Source organism: Haliotis rubra, unplaced genomic scaffold (genome assembly GCF_003918875.1).
Source record: "Haliotis rubra isolate DU_JTF1 unplaced genomic scaffold, ASM391887v1 Scf92, whole genome shotgun sequence".
In the NCBI taxonomy this organism is placed as follows: domain Eukaryota; kingdom Metazoa; phylum Mollusca; class Gastropoda; order Lepetellida; family Haliotidae; genus Haliotis; species Haliotis rubra.
The window spans coordinates 360,093-378,895 of record NW_025767657.1 but is presented as its reverse complement, the minus strand read 5'-3'; the positions used below and the strand labels follow the sequence as shown (position 1 = coordinate 378,895).

Genomic DNA, 18,803 nt, shown 5'->3' with positions numbered 1-18,803 from the left:
ACTGCTACGAAGTATTTGTTTCCCCAAAATACTTCACCAGCATCGTTTTTGAAGTCACGTCACTCACTCAAAGCCTCTTATCACGAGCTCGGCACGAGGTTCCTTACGCTCATGAACGCCATTTGACTAGACGGCCCTTTCGCTCAAAGCGAGGCTAAGATAGCGGATGAGTCCTAGTCAGAAGCGAAAATGAATGAGCACATTAAGCCTATGATAAACGAGGATGGATGAAGAGTGATTGGTTGCCATGAGTTACGGTTTTGGTTTGGTTTGGTTTGTTGTTTAACGCCGTACTCAGCAATATTCCAACTATATGGCGGCGGCCTGCAAATCATCGAGTCTGGATCAGACAATCCAGTGATCAACAGCATGAGCATCGATCTACACTATTGGGATACGATGACATGTGTCAACCAAATCAGCGAGCCTGACCACCCGATCCCGTTAGTCGCCTCTTTCGACAAGCATGGGTAGCTGAAGATCAGTTCTAACCCGGATCTTCACGGGTCATGAGTTACGGACCAGTAAGAACACAGTAAGTCTTGTGCATGTCGAGCATGGCGTGTAGCACATCTTGCTTACTGATGCTCTCCAGATGTATATCCTGAAGGCCATCATCATCATTAGCACATAAAATATATAAATCTTTACAAATGCAGTATAAAATATAGATAAATATACAGTGAATAAGGGGCGGTGGGACAGCTCAGTGGTTAAAGCGTTCGCTCGTCAAGCTGAAGGCCCGGGTTCGATTCCCCACATGGGTACAATGTGTGAGGCCCATTTCTGGTGTCCCCCGCCGTGATTTTGCTGGAATATTGCTAAAAGCGGCGTAAAACCAAACTCAGTCAGTCAGTCAGACAGACAGTCAGTCAATGTGTGAGGCCCATTTCTTGTGTCCCCCGCCGTGATGTTGCTGGAACATGCTAAAAGCGGCGTAAAACCCAACTCACTCACTCACTGCAATGGATTTTTAAAGAAGTCATGAAATTACTCACTGCAATAGAGAATAGCTAAAAATTGAGATTTGAAAGGATCACACGTTGCATAAAAAATCAGGTTTCTGAGCACACATTTACATTTCTGTTGACTGAACTGAGATATGAAAACGTCATCTCATTCAGGTTTCCCTACACAGTAAATCCGCTTTGCCTTGATGCTCACAATCTGCTGGCATCCATTGATAAAGATCCCGGTGAGAGTTTTTCCGTACTGACATCCTGTATCTAAACACGTAGCGAAATCGTACTGCCGAAACCCCCGCCGTGCATCATGTCCAAAATATACATGTTCAGGGCCCGGCCACAATGACGACCAAGGAACGCCCCTATCGGGCTTATTTGAGAACACCAGACCCCCTCCGTCAAAATAGTCTTCTTCTATAATGTTCCGCATACGGGTCAAGGCCACGAGACTTTGCTTGTCCAAAGAGAGGCCAGGAACAATCCCAGCATGCACTACGATTGAATTCAAACTCGGGATGCCGATAGTGAAAGGCAGCTGGGACAGGAAGTGGTGGTCTTGTGTGGTCATGTCCTTGATCCATTTGTGTTTGGTTCGCAGAACATAATTGGGATCATTTTTCATAAACCTGTATTCTTTCAATACAATTTCTTCATGGTTTCCTCTCACGGCGTAACAGTCGATCTCCCCACTCTGAATGAGCCTGAGGACGCCGATGCTACACGGACCTCTGTTGATGAGGTCCCCTACAAAAAGAAACAGCACGTTTGGTTCCATTTTCTTGACCACTTGGATCATGTCCCGCAGTTCGTCCAAGCAGCCGTGGACGTCCCCCACGACAAACACCGCTTTCCCCCCGACAACATCCTCTCCGAGCTCCAAGTGACAGGTGTCTGGTAAGGGGAGGTCATACTTGTCTTTCCGGACAGTTGGAGTCTTCTGTAAGATGGACATCAGGTTGGCAACAAGGGCGGCCATTTTGTTGACGTCGTCTGCTTCTCATCTGACCACACATCTGATATCTGCAACAAACAGAGCCGTGAGTGAGTGAGTGAGTTTAAGTTTACGCCATTTTAGCAGTATTCCAGCAATATCACGACGGGGGACATCAGAAATGGGCTTCACAGATTGTACCGGTGTTGAGAACCGAACCCGGATCTTTGAGCGACGAGCAAACGCTTTAACCACTAGGCTACCCCACCGCCCCCACAAACAGAACGTGTAAGTGAATGAGTTAAACAAAACTGGATTGAGCTGTGTCACAGTTAATGCAAAATCGTTAAAAACGGCGCACGGATCCCGATCAGAAAGCTACGCAACTCTTTTTATTTATTTGCCTAGAAGTAGTGAGTGAGTATGGTTTTACGCCGCTTATAGCAATATTTTAGCAATATCACAACGGGGTGACACCAGAAATGGGCATCACACGTAGCCTTGTTCAGAATCGAACCCGGGCCTTCAGCGTGACGAGCGAACGCTTTACCCACTAGGCTATCCCAGCGCCCCAGCCTAGAAGTACGTGACTGATTACTGTCCTGTTCTGTGTGTTGCTGAATAAAATAAGCTGTCATTGTTGGCGAGTATATATATATAATTCCAAGAATTCACTTGAAATTTTTTTTATATACATATATCACGGTATATAGGTAAATATTTGGTGACCACTCTTTGGATTTATACAAAATTCACAGCTCTATGAACAGTATGGAACTAAATTCTTGGTGAATTTCGGCGGAAAGTCTAACACGACTTCTTTGGGGGGGGGGGGGGTTTAGCCTTATGGTTAAAGCGTTGGCTCGTCACGCCGAAGACCCGGGTTCGAATCCCCACATGGGCACAATGTGTGAAGCCCATTTCTGGTGTCCCCCGCCATGATGTTTCTGGAATATTGCTAAAAGCGGCGTAAAACCAAACTCTGTCAGTCAGTCAGTCTTTGTTAGGGTCGACATTCTTTCGTACACTAAACTGCATATGTGGAAAAACTGATGATCGGTCACCACTTTAATGAAACTTTCGTCAGGGTTGCAGACGTTGAATAATATTCCATATACCCTTACATTTTCAAACCTCACTGTTTGAACACATTAACCGTATCCTTACACATCTAAGGGACGCTACTCTACAGAGACTGAGACGTCTGTGGTATACACTTAAAGAGATCTTATCAACCACAAAGCATGATCGACAAAGGCTGTACGGGATACGATTAAGAGTTTCCTTGACCCGGTAAACCGCAGTTTTTAAGAAACTAGAAACAGGTGAACCAGTTGGCAAGTCACAAGTGAAAACACGATTGAGACATCACAGTTCCCTATCACGGCAGGCGACTTTAATAAACCAGTGAGCCACGTGAGGCATAGACTGGGTCACGCTGTCAGACGGGACTAAATGTCGCCCTGGCCCCATGGTGAACACACATCACTCAGCTGGGGGTATCGTTATTTGTTGATATGAGTATATCAGCTTTCATCATATATTTTATAAATGTCAACATAAAAGTATATCACACACGTCCATGAAAGAGGCGGTCCCGCGAGCGTGTTTGAGTTCGGTTTAATGTCACGTGGCACAATTTCAATGATCTCACGGCATGTCCCTTGGTGTGGAGGAACTGCCGTCACTGAAGCCACCGCAGTCAACCCCTGGCCCTGTTCCCGTCGCATAACGATATCGAGCTGTAATTGTTTTTTGTTACCGTGGATCAAATTCACGTGTTTATTGTACGTAAGAACACTGGCCCAAATACTTGAACTGCATAATACATAGTGTTATTTTACAAATACACTACCGGGCAAAAGAAAGTTATCCCCGACTTCACTTGCCCAAAAATAGAAACAAAGACGTATGTGAGATTTATGATAAGTATTTTACAAACAGAAATCATTTCCCGATAATTTGAATGAAAATCCATTGTAGGGGACCGTTCATAATTTATGGCTAAGGGGGGCGATGACGATTTTAAGGGGGGGACACCCATTTTGTTCTGGGGAGCAAGGGGGCGTCATTGATTTTGTACGTGACATCCAGGGGGGTCACTTATTATGTACATACATTTTATTTATTTTTTTTATTTTATTTAATTTTTTTTTTTTGGGGTGGGGGTGGTGGTGTGTGTCATTCACATTGTACATGCTTCTCCATAAAAATCATCACACACACCCACACTACCACACCCCAGCCATAACTTATGAACGGTCCCTAATGCAGATCTTACATTTGCCGCAAGAAGTAGTCGAGGGGTCAAGATAGAAAAATACACAAATCAGAGTTCATTAAAAATGTGCATAAAGAGTCACATAATGAGACAGCAGTTAGGGGACATGTCATCAATAGCGATTGTGACCACCCTTGGCATACATACACATTGACGTCTCCACACTGACATCGTCAGTCGGCGCACGACGTCGGCAGGAATTCTGTTCGATAAGTACAAGAGTCTGTTCAAATTCCTGTCGGTTCGCTGGAGGTGGTACTCGCTGTCTTAGCTGACGATCAAGATGATCCCAGAGATGTTCAATGGGGTTCATGTCCGTAGATCGCGCTGGCCAAGGCAATACGTTGACGTTAACGCTGTGCAGGCATTGTCGAACAATTCTGGCGGCGTGAGGCCTTGCGTTGTCGTGCTGCAAAATGACTCCTCTTGGCTGTTGCCGAATAAAGGGCACCACAAAAGGTCTCAACACTTCATCCCTGTATCACTGGGCATACAGATTTCCTCGGATGATAACCAGTCTTGTTTTCGGGCCGCAATACCGCTCCATACCTGGACGCCTCCTCCATCGAACGGGTGGACTTCCTGAACGCAGTTTGGCGCCAGTTGCTCTCCTCTACGTCGTAAAACTGAAACTCGACAACGTTTCTGAACAGACTGACTCGACCTTCATCTGCAAAAGGCACTCCCTCGCGGTCATGTCGCAGCCACCGACGTTCAGTCCTTGCCCATTGTCGTCTGCGTTGACGGTGTAGATGGGTCAAGGCCATTCCACGGAAGGGGCGGTAGGCTCGTATACCAACCATACCAAGACCTTGAAGGACTGTTTGTCTGCTGAAGGCGTGTCCTAGTGCACAATTGACGTTGCCGTCTTCAGCCGGTGTCCTCCTGGTCTTCCTGATCTTGGACGGTCTTGGGTCTGGCCTGTTTGCTGGTATCGGTTTATGGTGATGGTGGCCTGACTGCACTATTACCAAAAGGAGGGTACATTGTTTGACTAAAACCTGAATTGCATATGTATCCGGTGTGTACTGATTTAGAGTGTTTTAGATCGGCAAATATAGTTCCAATCATACTTATCTTTTACATTTCAGAATTGTTTTTGGTAACAGTCCTAATCCGTAGTATGTTTTGTTTGTTTCTTGTTTAACGCCGCAATCACCAATATTCCAGCTATATGGCGGCGGTCTGGAAATAATCGAGTCTGGAAAAGAGCGAGTGAGTGAGTTTAGTTTTACGCCACCTTTAGCAATCTTCCAGCAATATCACGGCGGGGGACACCAGAAATGGGATTCACACATTGTACCCATGTGGGGAATTGAACCCGGGTCTTCGGTGACGAGCGAACGCTTTAACAACTAGGCTACCCCACTACCCCAGAACATAAGATGTTACTTGCATATGAACGTCCATTCACATTGGTTTGTTTTGGTTTGTTGTTTAATGCCTCACTCAGCAATATTCCAGTGTAATCATAGCTTTCGGCCGTGGGAGCCGTGCCAATTTACACTTCTCAGAGGTGTACACAAAGTCCGCAGTCTAGACTACCAGTTGCGGTGGCTGAGCGGGTAAGGCGGCTGACTTTGTGTCCTGGAGATTAGGTGCCTGACTCTGAGGGTGTGGGTTCAAATCCCAGATGGGATTCAACGGAAAAATAGTACAAGAATTTTGTAATTTATTACATATGTTACATTTGACCACTTTCTAAATGGCATTATGTAATCAATCCAGTGATCAACAACATGAGCATCTGTCTTCACAAGTGGGGCACAATGACATTAGTCAACCATGTCAGTGAGCCTGACCACCAAACCGTTTAGTCGCCTCTATACGACAAGCATGGGTTGCTGAAGACCAATTCTAACTTGGATCGTAGGGGGTTTATCAATTTTAAGACCCAGTTGTAGACATGTAGAACACTGACTGAAAAGTCTTATTTGGAATATGGAAATATATACAGCACATGCAGTAAACTATGTTAACAAGCATTGTCACTAAGGGGACATAATCCCCCGCCGAAAATGATCAAATCAAACTTATAAAGTAATGAAAGTTTAAGTTAAATGTCAACAAAAACATGACCAGTCAACCTCTCTTGATATCTTGCTCTTTAGGTGTTCCAACACACACATATTTTCAAGACTGACTTTGACCTTGACATGAATGTCATAGTGTATGAAATATGCAAAAATAGTACTAAAGAAATTGCTTATTGAAAACAATTAAGGGAAGTCTTGAAAGTCTGAAGAGAATCCAGTGAACCGTTCTTGAAATATCTTGCTGACAATTCAGGTTAACATGCTGAAATCTTCAAAGTGTCGCTGTGACCTTGAAAATTAAGTCGACCAAAAATCAACTGGGCCCTGTGCCTTCCCTGGATGAAGCTTGGTTTCAAATATGAAGACAATCCAGTGAACTGTTCTTGAGATAGCTTAACATGCAGGTTTACATGCTGAAATCTTCAAAGTGTCGCCATGACCTTGAAAATTATGTGAATGTCACCAAAATCGCCTGGTCCCTGCGCCTTCCCTAGATAAAGCTTTGTATTGAATATGAAGAAAATCCAGTTAACAGTTCTTGAGATAGCTTAACATGCAGGTAAAACGTGAAAGTCCTAAACACAAAGTCAAAGTGACCATTATTAATCTTAGTTCCTTGCGACCATAGTTTCATACACACTTTTCGACAGTAACATAGAACAAGTAATTGGGAGCCCCCCCAACCCAAACTGTTGGTGTAAGCATGTTCCTTATAGTTTACTGTTCACAGATTACGATACCAGAGGCTAATAATCTCTATGAAGAAGGTGCCAGACAACTAGTCCAAGACAATATCATAACCAATTTTTATTATAACTAAACCTGTTCATGAAATCCAAACAGACAAAGAAATAACAAAATAACAAACATGCGACAAAAGGCACAATCATGTTGAAAAATATAAAACGAACACAAACAAAGTCTCAGATCTTTAATCAGCTTTTTTAAACATGTCTGGCTGTTTGGATGTCACTGATATAAACTCTCTCGTTCCATCCAGGAATATACCCGTCAAGGACTTCCCATACACACAACCAGTGTCAAGACCTGTGGCGTATGGATACGTCTGAAGACCACGCACCGCATCATGACCGAAGTACACATGATCAGGGCCTGGCCACAACGAGGCCCAGGGTACTCCGTCGTTCGAACTCTCTGATGGGATGAGGATTGGACATGAACCGTGAAATATAGTATAAAACTGTTCTATATTCCTCATGTGAGTCATAGCTATGAAGTCCTGCCCTTCAAATCCCCAGCCAGGAATGAGTCCAGCGTGAACTATGGTTGCATTCAAACTTGGAATGGATATCGTGAATGGTAGGTCTTTTAAATATTCAAAATCTGTCCAAGGCAGGTCCTTGATCCATTTGTTTTTTTCCTTCATGGCGTAATTTGGGTCCCCAATGGATTTGTAGTATTCATGGAGGACCACGTCGTCATGGTTACCACGTACCGAGTAGCACTCCATGCTCTGAACTAGTTCTAGCACTTCTTTGCTCTTTGGACCTTTGTTGATGAGATCTCCAACAAATACACACAGAATATTTGGCTCTCTCTGTTTAGCCTTGTCTATCAGTTCACACAGTTCATCATAGCAGCCATGAACGTCACCGATTACGAAGACCTTCCTGTCCCGAATGACGTCTGCTCCCAGTTCAAGATGGCAGACCCGGGGTTGAGGGAGGTTGTGTTTGCTTGGTCTGGGTGGGGGTCTCTTTTTCAGGACAGATAGAACATAAGACAGGAGGGATGTCATTTTCTTGTCAGTGCACTTTGTTCATCAGCTCAGTGGACTTTGACTTCAGTGACTCTGGAAGAAATTGAATACATTGTGAGTCGGAATGTGACACACATACAAAGTTACAGGCTGTAAGACAGATTCCATCAAAATCATTGTCTATCTCTTATTTGAACTGTTTGTGAAGCATTCTAGAAGCAATGGGAATGACAAGTGTTTATGGATGATCAACTTCTTTATTGTACAATAGCGAAGTTTCAGTATAGATGCTTATACCGTTTTCTCTCATTTCACTGGAATTTCAAAGGAAGAGACATTTTCATTGTGTGGAAAGCACAGCCAACGGATTTCGGTCATCAACAAGATATTCTAGAATTTTGTTGTGTTCAGTTTTCAAATTTAGCTTCCAGAACTCTGTCCAAAGATATTCCAAAGTGGAGACTGGAATGGAAGTCACCTGTTTGAAACTAGTTCCGAGTGATGTAAGACAGTTATGCACAAAGAACTTAGCTTGAGCACCCCTTGACATATCTCACGATATAATGAGCCCCGATCTTAACCCTTTGGCGCATATCTGGGACATGATTGGTCGTCATGTGCAACAAAGGGATCCTCCTGTACCGAACATTGCCCAATTGGAAGCTGCTTTACATGAGGAATAGCATAGACTGCCCTTTCAGAGGATCAGGAGGCTGACAGTGGGTATGAGGAGGAGAGTGCTCACTGTTATACAGTTACATGGAAGTTACACCTGGTATTGACCTTGAATCGTGTAAGACAAGCAAAATGACATTTTGAATGTTCACATTCACCAATAAATTCAACATTAAACACTCGAGGGCCATACTTGTACAGACATGGTTTTGAATGGGTTTTTTCCAAAAGAGGCATTATCATCCTAAAGTCAACATGGATTCCAATCATTTTGTCGTTTTTTATGAGTCAAGGATCAGTCGGGTCAGAAAAACTTGTGATTCGTCGACGCCACAACGAGAAGTTTCATGTACATGTTGAAAACCTATCATTGCGAAAATACAGAGGGTGCTTAATTAAGTTCTTTGTGCATATATAAAGTTGCTTTCTGAATGGCTTATCTGGACTTCTTCCTAGTCATTCATCGGTTAGTCAAAATTAGCGAAAGGTCATTCTCATGTGACCTGTAAATTGAGATCCTCTGATCTTTGTTCAGCAGCAACAAGAACTAAGGTCTGGCTTTAATGAAATTTGATATTTGATGGCAAAACATGCTTAATATAGTATTGTGCCACTTAAACATGGTAGACAATGGACCAAGGGTCCTTCTAATAACAGACTGATGATAGAATACACGGGGCAATCAAATGTCTGACATCTATGGAGAATATAATTTAACATAACATGTCTTCAAATAGTCTTGTCTCTCTATTTGTTAGTTTGTTAATATTCCGACATACTCATCAGAAAATACCCATGAAGATCCGGGTCATAATATTGATCTTCAGTAACCCACTCTTGTCATAAGAGGCGAGTAACAGAATCGGGTGGTCAGGCTCACTGACTTGGTTGACATGTCATCGATTCCCAATTGTGCAGTTCCATGCTCATGCTGTTGATCACTGGATTGTCTGGTCCAGATTATTTACAGACCGCCGCCATATAGCTGGAATATTGCTGAGTGCGGCGTAAAACTAAACTCACTCACTCAACAAAAAAGACCACCCCAGTTATCAATATTTTAGTATTTAGTAGTTCATATCATGATCCATAGAGTACTTAAATATTGAATATTGGGGTGGTCCTTAACTATGTACACAGTCAAGGCTGAACCAGACAATCCTGTGATTGACACCATGAATCATCAATCCAATGAACTGAGACGCGATGACCAGCTATCTACACAAGATTGACAATAGATCAATTTAGTTGTCTCTTATCATCATCATAGATCGCTGGGACTATTTCTTACCCAGAATCCCCAATGGTTCTACAAGTAGAATTTTTTTTAATGATCTGTGACATCATCTTCCTTTTCAAATAATGATTTAGAAATTCAATGTGATGACATTTACCAGAAGAAAACTATACTGAACTAACACAGAGAAATTGAGAATTGAAGCATGCAATACAAGTAACCGATGAACCTTGTAAATCCTCCCTAGTTTTATCTTCTCTACTTACTTGATTACATAGCTGACTGACTGACTGAGTTTGGTTTTACGCCGCCTTTAGCAATATTCCAGCAACATTATGGCTGGGGACACCAGAAATGGGCTTCACACATTATACCCATGTGGTGATCAGCTGACAGGTAAGTTATACCCAAAGTTTTTGAAAGGCATTTAGAAGTTGGACGAACATGAATATATGACACTTTTAAGGATAACAACTTCTTTTTATTCTTTACACGACGTTTCAGAGCTAATTCTTGCTCCTTCATCAGGTGAATGCTCCATCATTCACCTGATGAAGGAGCAAGAATTAGCTCTGAAACGTCGTGTAAAGAATAAAAAAGTTGTTATCCATAAAAGTGTCATGTATTCATGTTATACTTGTTTAGTTGATTACTTTTCTGGAAATATTCAGTTCGTCTGAGAACAGTGAGTCCAATAAAATTATTATTCTGTTTGAATCGATAAGACTTGTCGATTTGTAGCAAGCTAGTTGTATTTAAATCACATTTCTATTCTTATGACAAAGTTCAGACTGCCCATTTTAATTTTCATCACAAGATCAGAGAGATTGTGTCAAACAAGGAAATAACCTGTCAAAATATCAATGGGCTTCAAAGAATGTGCAATGCTGTATACATGTGCACTAGTGGTGGTCCGATTAATTGAAATAATCGAAGATTGGTCGTAGTTACTAAACGACCAAGCAATCGATCATAATTTCTCATAATCGAACACAAACAATTCTGGAACACTTGTTTTCATTTACAATATTTTTCTGTATATTTTGTGTCTGTTATATTTTTGAAGCACTACAAGCTCATTTCAAGTCATGATTGAATTTATCTTAAAGATTCCAAGAAATTTATGTTCCTAACATACTAGTCATCTTTTAAAGATATGAAATTTTGCCAAAACACCCCAAAAGAACTACATGGGTTTTTTTCCTTATTTTTATGTGCATTAACAAATTTCATAAATGACTCTAACCAATTATTTTCGATGATTGATCGGTTGTAATGAACCAATCATCAATTATGAGATTTTAACCAATTCCCAACACTAATGTGCACAACATTTTGTTAAGTTCATTGACAAATATCATTTGGCAAGAGATATAAGACTAGATATCAAGATAAGGAGAACCTGTTTTTCATGATAGGTGGGTTGGAAGTGGTATCCAGATGGGACTCAAAACCCCAAAGTACAAGAATCCATACTTTGTGTATATAACATAAATGCAACTTCCCAGGATGCAACAACAGTGCCTGACTCTGCTAAAGTGTGGGTATCAAATAATCCCAGATGGGGACTCCAAAGCCCAAAGTACAAGATTTTGGAACTACTGTTTTAGTCTTTGAAATTTATCATATCTGAAGTTGTCAGAGCCTGAAAATGTACTCTTAGAAAACACTTCATAACTGAAAACCATAATATTTGCAACTTCCCAGGATGCATCACTTTAAAGTAGCAAGTTGCATCATGTTATACATATCTGCAATAACAACCTGGATAAGAAAATTTTTTAACACAAACAACACCAAATTTTGAGATTTTTTCCCAACAAGCTAATAAAACACAAAAACATATTAAAAGAAGAAAAGGAACAGAACAAGATCTTACCTGATATGACTGCCTTGTCAAAGTGAATTAATCTTCTTGACTGCAAATAACAGACAGATCAGCATTTGATATTCTTGTACAACCTACATGACGTCTTAACAACACCAAAACCCTTACAAGAAGAGAAGGAAGTAGTACATAGCCCTGCTGTGTGCCATACATCATATGGTCACCTATCTTTCTGTATTCAGTATGAATTTTGAACTCTCTCACACGTTATTCTTAAAGGTCATCAAGTTGCAGATGCTGAGTGATTTGTATCAATTGCTTGTGTTTATGATTTGTATAAACTGTTTGTGTTTATGATTTGTATAAACTGTTTGATGCATTTAATAGATTAGCCACTGTCAGCTGGATGGTGTTAAGGGTATTTTCGGTAAAGATATTTTTGTCAAAATCTAGACTGGTTTAGGTGGTTTATTTCAGAAAAGTAATATAGGCCATAGGCCCGGGATACACTTTTTGAATTACAGAGTGAGAAAGTATGTTATAATGAAGACTGTCTCAGTAACATAGCTTGATATACATGTATAAATGCTGATAAATGTTTTGAGATGCTTGCATTTGATGATTGCATTTGAAGCGTATTAAATTTTTGGATTGTTGGATATTCATAAAAGTGTAAAGGGATGTACAGCCACCGCAATGCTTGATATTTATTACAAATATGTAAGAAGTGATATTCATCTTCTATATATGACAGTTTACAGATATTACATAATCTGTCATTTCTAACCTCACCAATATACCTGCCAGTTTCTATTCTTAGTTTATGAGACCCCGATCTAAACTGAGCAAGAGCATGTCTATGTTTAGAATAGCTAACCATGAAGATATAAGATTCAACACCCAGGGGTGGAAATAACTTGAAAATTGCTAGTGTACTCCGGTACAGTGGCACATGTAAAATCACTTGCCCTGATAATTTTTCCACTATTCCGGCCGTTTTCTTGTTGATTTTTTAAATAAACAACATAATTAACATTGGAATATCAACTGGACACTGGTACAGTGTGATATACTAATTTGCTTGCCCGACAGAAAAAAACACTGGACTCGGGCGACGGGCAATGGGTTATTTCCACCCCTGAACACCTGAACATAGGTTTAAACGACGAATATCCAAATGTTTTTGTGCCTTTTATTATTGCAGAATTCCAGTCTTGTTGATACGAAACTTTGAGTCTACCTATATATTCATTTACAAATAGCGTTTCACTTCGAACCATCTGTTCTTGCCAAACAAATCCAAATCCATATACTTCTAATGTATGCTTTATCCTAGATACCCAGCTCTTGCAACCATTACTTTTTTTATATTAGTACTGATATATTATATTTCTGATATTTATAGAGTTTATTTATAGAGAAAGAGTTTATGGGACATCTCAGATATTTTTTGTGATATTTTCACAAAATGCTATGTAGGTAGGGATTTTTTAACAAAATTTACAGTGTGAGCAGTTTTGAGATAAATTTTTGATAGATTAACTAACAGTATTTTAATTTCCTTATCATGTTTACACTGATCCTGTTGAAAACAACAGGAAATAAATATATTTTAACATAATCATTATTTCTGGTCATATTGTCAAAAAATCAGCATTTCCTAGAGAGGTAGATAAAATTTAAACCTCTGTCACCCGGGTACTTTGTGTAAAAATGTCCATTGAGTAATCTGGAAACCGATTAGAAATGAGTATTTCAATGCAAGTTAAACTGACCAATAGGTATGGTAAGGGGAACAATGGTGTACCCATTGGGTATTGATAGTTTTTTGGGGGGGGTAGTTTATACATTTTTACACTCTTCACCCATGGGTCCACAGATGGGTTTAGTTAACTGAGTTAACTTACGACCCAAGTGTGACACATATCACATTACCTATAGGGCTGATGAGGTAGCTGCACGATTAAAGCATTCGTTCATTACACTGCCATGAGTGAATGAGTTAGGTTTTACATCGCTTTTGGCAATATTCAAGCAATATCACGATGAGGGACACCAGAAATGGGCATCACACATTGTGCCCATGTGGGGAAATCGAACCCAGCCTAAACCATTAAGCTAACCCACCACCCCATTACGCTAAAGACTGGGGTTCAATTCAACACAAAGGTACAAAGTGTGAAGCCCATTTCTGGTGTCCCCTGCTGTGAAATTGCTAGAATATTGCTAAAAGCAGCACAAAACCTTATTCACTTCATCCCATAACTCTAACTGTAATATGTATGTAACTTGTAAGCAGGATGTTGCACATAGTATAGGTACATTACTTACACCAGTGGAGTTCATCTATATGTGATGTCATGATTCCATGAATAATACAATATCTGAAGAGACACGAGTTCATCTATATGTGATGTCATGATTCCATGAATAATACAATATCTGAAGAGACACGAGTTCATCTATATGTGATGTCATGATTCCATGAATAATACAATATCTGAAGAGACACGAGTTCATCTATATGTGATGTCATGATTCCATGAATAATACAATATCTGAAGAGACACGAGTACGCCAGCTAGAAAGCCACAGTGGGTGATAATGCATGGTGCGGTTATGCTTCTGGGTTTTCTGTTTCTTTCATGTATATTTGTATGTTGCAACTCGAAATGATTTTGGTTGAGTTTTAGTTTTGTTTGTGATTTTTATGTGAATGCATATATAGAACGTCATACTAGTGCATTTGGATGTTTTGTATTGAACGAGAAGATTTCATGGGAGCTGAGAAACAACTCAATCTTCAAACTCGTTGTTTCTCTGCTCCCATGACATCTTCTCGTCATCTTCTCGTCAGAGAAACGAGAGTTCGAAGAACGAGTTGTTTCTCAGCTCCCATGACATCTTCTCGTTCAATACAAAACATCCAAATGCGCTAGTATGATGTTCTATATTTATTATATACCCCCTTATCTTGCATTAATCTGTTACTTAATAAAACAAATCATAGCGTAGAGCAATGTAGAACCGGCAGGGGTTGAAAACGGAATCTGGGGTGCAATACGGACTTTGACCACGTCATCCGTATTGCACCCCTGTAATACTATCCTAAGTTTACATGGGTATATAATAAATAGGTTATTTTGAACCTTGAACACATTACCATGCCTGTTGATAAGATGACACACCAACCATGGTAGGTCACACACAAGACTTGGATACTAGTTCAAATACAGGCTAATCGGACATGGCCAACCAATACCCATTCCTGTAACAAGCACTGCACACTTGAAACAGGATTCTATTCACACCTGGTTTCAGTTCATGCACAATATAAACAAAAATAACCCAAAAATAAACAACAAAAAGTAAATGCAGCACTTCGTAATCCACATGATTTCACGGCCAACGTATTATCCTAAACAAATCAGCATTAATTTCAGGTGTTTTGGACATAGAATGGAAACAATTTTTCTGAAAGTTCTATTTAGCCATTACACGGATCATCAGTGCAATTATTATTAATAATCGTGTCACTGTCAGTTTATCAACATCGTTAGACTGATTTTGTTATTTTGGTCGTATTATTTGGATTAAGAGCAAGTACAGTTATTTTGTATCACGAAATCGAATATTAGAGAAAAGAATAACAGATACCACCAGCCACCACGTGTCTGACATCACCTGAATAATCGAGCGAATCTTTCATGTCTGTTGTCGATCTCAGCATGTCCACTGCCAAGCTGTAGGAAATGAGTGTACAAAGGGACGTCACTCTAAAAAGATTCGCTATGGCAAATTTGTTTCCGGAACTTAGAGAGAACATGTTCGAACCCGCGAAGAACATTCTAAATATAGATTTGTATATTTTCTATCTGATAAGATCAGATGAAACTTATATGTTTCCAAACACGTATTTTTCCAATATGAATTATAAACTTGAACCATAGATGGTTGAATCTAAAATGAATTATTTAAGTGGGTCTAAATCTGAGGTTTTAGGTGACCACTATTTCTGTTGTTAAAGGCTGCGTATGTATGTACGTGTGTGTGCGTGCGTGCGTGCGTGCGTGCGTGCGTGCGTGCGTGCGTGCGTGCGTGCGTGCGTGTGTAAAACTGCACGTTTAATATGATGGTGGGCAGACAATAGGTCCACTCAGACAAAAAGCCCTCGGACAAAACAACCCTAGGCTAAATGCCCCATGACAAAAAGCCCTTGCAACATTTCACCCATAGGATAAAACACCCTTTGAGTTAATTTTGAGTTGACAGGTGATAACATGGTGTTTTCTAAGCAATTCCTCCCACGACAGACAGTTGTTACAGGTAAGTAGCACATGTGAAAACCATATGCGCCCGGGATCCTCAGTGACGATGTTGTTATTCCAACAATGGAAGGAAGCCTGCTAATGTTGTATTGCCCTATGTATGATGATTTGCGTGAAAGTTTATATGAAAATGTCTGTTTTAGCTATCCCAACTTCTTAGATCTTTGTGATGATGATAAATTAGTTTTACTTTTTAAACACCATGTATATTTCAGTGCCAAAACCTGCTTTTATATCTTGCAAAGAAGAAAACATATTTTATACGGATAGATTTTACACTGTTTGTACCTATATAATTATTTAGCATTTAGTATTTATAATGTATTAATACATTAGTCTCTCATAACCCTTAAAGGGTGGCTCACTTATATGCTATATTTTATAAATATATTTATATATGTATTTTATGTGAGGTGAGACTGAAATAAAATATCTGTCTGTCTGCATCCTCGATAATCTCCAGGGTACGTTACGATTAATCTCCACTATAGAGATTAATCGTAACGTATCCCCTGGAGGTTGAGTCTCATTTCGCCTACATCCCATTTCGCCTACAGTAAACATGTAGGCGAATAGGGAATAGAAAATGCACCCCTATTGAGAGAATGGACTTGACTTAGTGGAATTAAGGAAGGTCAGTTTCACAATGTATGAGTAAAAAGATAAGTATATCATTGTCTTTAAATGGAGTCAACTTATAATCTGTGTTTATATAAGCAATTGGCTTAAGGATTACGGCTATGAAGATCAAAAGTAGCAGTGACATACTTACAACAGTTTGTGATCATAAACAAATATTAATCATTTTGTTGCTACACACTGGAAGTGTGTGATCCAGGGATGTAAAGGAAGATGCAGCACCATAATGGTCTGAAAATTGTGGGAAAGCACCAGAACATTTTGAATTCCACAGCAACATTGAATCCACAACAACTTGAAAGTGGAAGAAGATCACCTATTCAGCTCCTGGACGCAGCAGGTCACTTATTGAAGCTTCAGTAAACTCAGACATCCATGAACTCAAGTACAGTGTACTAGTTAACAGCCAGTGTTATTTTGATTATTGTATTATATTGTACTATAATTTGCTGTGAATAAAAAACATGAAAGAAGAACAATTTTTTTATTTTAATGCAAAAAGCCATGTTGTCTACATGTGCTATTAATCAAATTAAAGGAAAACTAGGGGAGATTCCATTTATATCATGCATGAAATACCAGTCACCAGACTATGAATTGTTGTTGTAAGACTGTAGGCGAAATGGGATGTAGGCGAAATGGGAACATGCCCCCCTGGAGATTATCGAGGATGGCGATAATTGTCAGTGTGTAGCTGTACATTGATAAAATGATTAAAAGGACAGCCTGAATATTGATCTGAATTTTTAACTCGATTACAGTCCGTTTGAGACGGAATGATACCGATGAATTGCAATCTAAAACAAAAACAAATCGACATAAAAGAATCAAACCAACGCGGACTGCAATATAAACAACAAACTAACTCTAGAAACAAATTGCATAATTTGTGTCACATAAATAAAAATTTGTTTAAGAAACTGTCATGAGGGGGGGGGAAACTGGAGCTTCACAGAGCATGTCCGACGTCCACTTGGTACCTATGCCGTCACATTACTCCAAGATGTACCCATGAAAACCTGGGTTAGAATTGATCTTCAGTAACTCATGCTTGTCGTAAGAGACGACTAACGGGATCGGGCGGTCATCACACATGTCATCGTATCCCAATTGCGTAGATCGATGTTCATGCTGTTGATCCCCGGATTGTCTGGTCCGGACTCGATTATTTACAGACCGCCGCCATATAGCTGGAATATTGCTGAGTGCGGCGTAAAACTAAACTCATTCACTCCAAGACATCGTTCCTGTTAGAAGCGGCAACGATCAACCGATCTTTTAATTTGTCGTGCAGTGGTAGAACATATTTACATGTTATTTGCGATCGTGCAGATGAAAAGTCAACGAAGAGGATCCTGATGTATGACTTAGGTGTCTCTAGATGTTTATAGACATTATTCAGGAGTGACAGTGTGGCATCAACAACTCCTCTCCTTGACCCGTAGGCGAACTGAAGCGGGTCACTTTGTACAGATTTATTTTACCGACTTACACTGCTTTATTTAAGCTATTTTATTCATTGAGTGGTTTGCACACTCAACTTAAACATAATAATTTATAGCTGTTTTAAGCTTGTCAGAATATGTTTCACTGATTTTAAAAATCCAGTCGAGAGGCAGACGCCATTTTGTTTACATGTCATATAGTCCGTCGCGATCTTAAATAAAATGATGTTTTGTACATTTAACATGGCGGTAAGATAAATACGTTGTACTGGCTCGGGTGACACTGCTACAAAGAGGCGTACATCAGACCGTATTACCCTCGAGGGAAGCATACAACGTATAATATATCTCTTATGTTTTACATTCGAGAAGATTATTCCTGCAATGAATACGACCACAATAATTTCCAGACCATTGTGACGTCACCTTTTACCATGACGCAACAATCACCCATCTCCATGCCGCTATAGCTTATGTTCTTTTATATTCTCAACATTCAAAATTGCACTTTAAAAAATCCCAAACAGAAAAACGACTTTGAAGACTGATTTTGAATGGGTGAGTGAGTGAGGTTGGTTTTACCCCGCTTTTAGCAATATTCCAGCAATATCACGGCGGGGGACACAAGAATGGGCTTCACACATTGTACCCATGTAAGTTATCGAACCTGGGTCTTCGACGTGACGAGCGAACCCTTTAACCACTAGGCTACCCCACA

The 18,803-nt window shown here is 40.1% G+C and overlaps 1 protein-coding gene across 3 annotated transcripts; it reads right to left on the bottom strand.

Moving 5' to 3' along the window:
• Positions 1-960: 960 nt before the first annotated feature.
• LOC124264323 (bis(5'-nucleosyl)-tetraphosphatase PrpE [asymmetrical]-like) lies at positions 961-15,444 on the bottom strand. Of its 3 annotated transcripts, XM_046699077.1 has the most exons (3): positions 15,334-15,444; positions 11,725-11,764; positions 7,130-8,026 (listed from the first exon to the last, which is right to left on the bottom strand). In XM_046699077.1, the coding sequence occupies exon 3, from the start codon at positions 7,970-7,972 to the stop codon at positions 7,145-7,147; it is 828 nt and encodes a 275-aa protein (XP_046555033.1). In that variant the 5' UTR covers positions 7,973-8,026; positions 11,725-11,764; positions 15,334-15,444; the 3' UTR covers positions 7,130-7,144. The 3 variants fall into 3 exon arrangements, with proteins under 3 accessions (XP_046555035.1, XP_046555033.1, XP_046555034.1); XM_046699079.1 differs by lacking the exons at positions 7,130-8,026; positions 11,725-11,764 and adding an exon at positions 961-1,985 and having other exon boundaries at positions 15,334-15,438; XM_046699078.1 differs by lacking the exon at positions 11,725-11,764 and having other exon boundaries at positions 15,334-15,430.
• Positions 15,445-18,803: the final 3,359 nt, after the last annotated feature.

Bases quoted from the DNA above. Each gene is read 5' to 3' on its own strand.
- LOC124264323 (XM_046699077.1), bottom strand. From the start codon at position 7,972: ATGACATCCCTCCTGTCTTATGTTCTATCTGTCCTGAAAAAGAGACCC.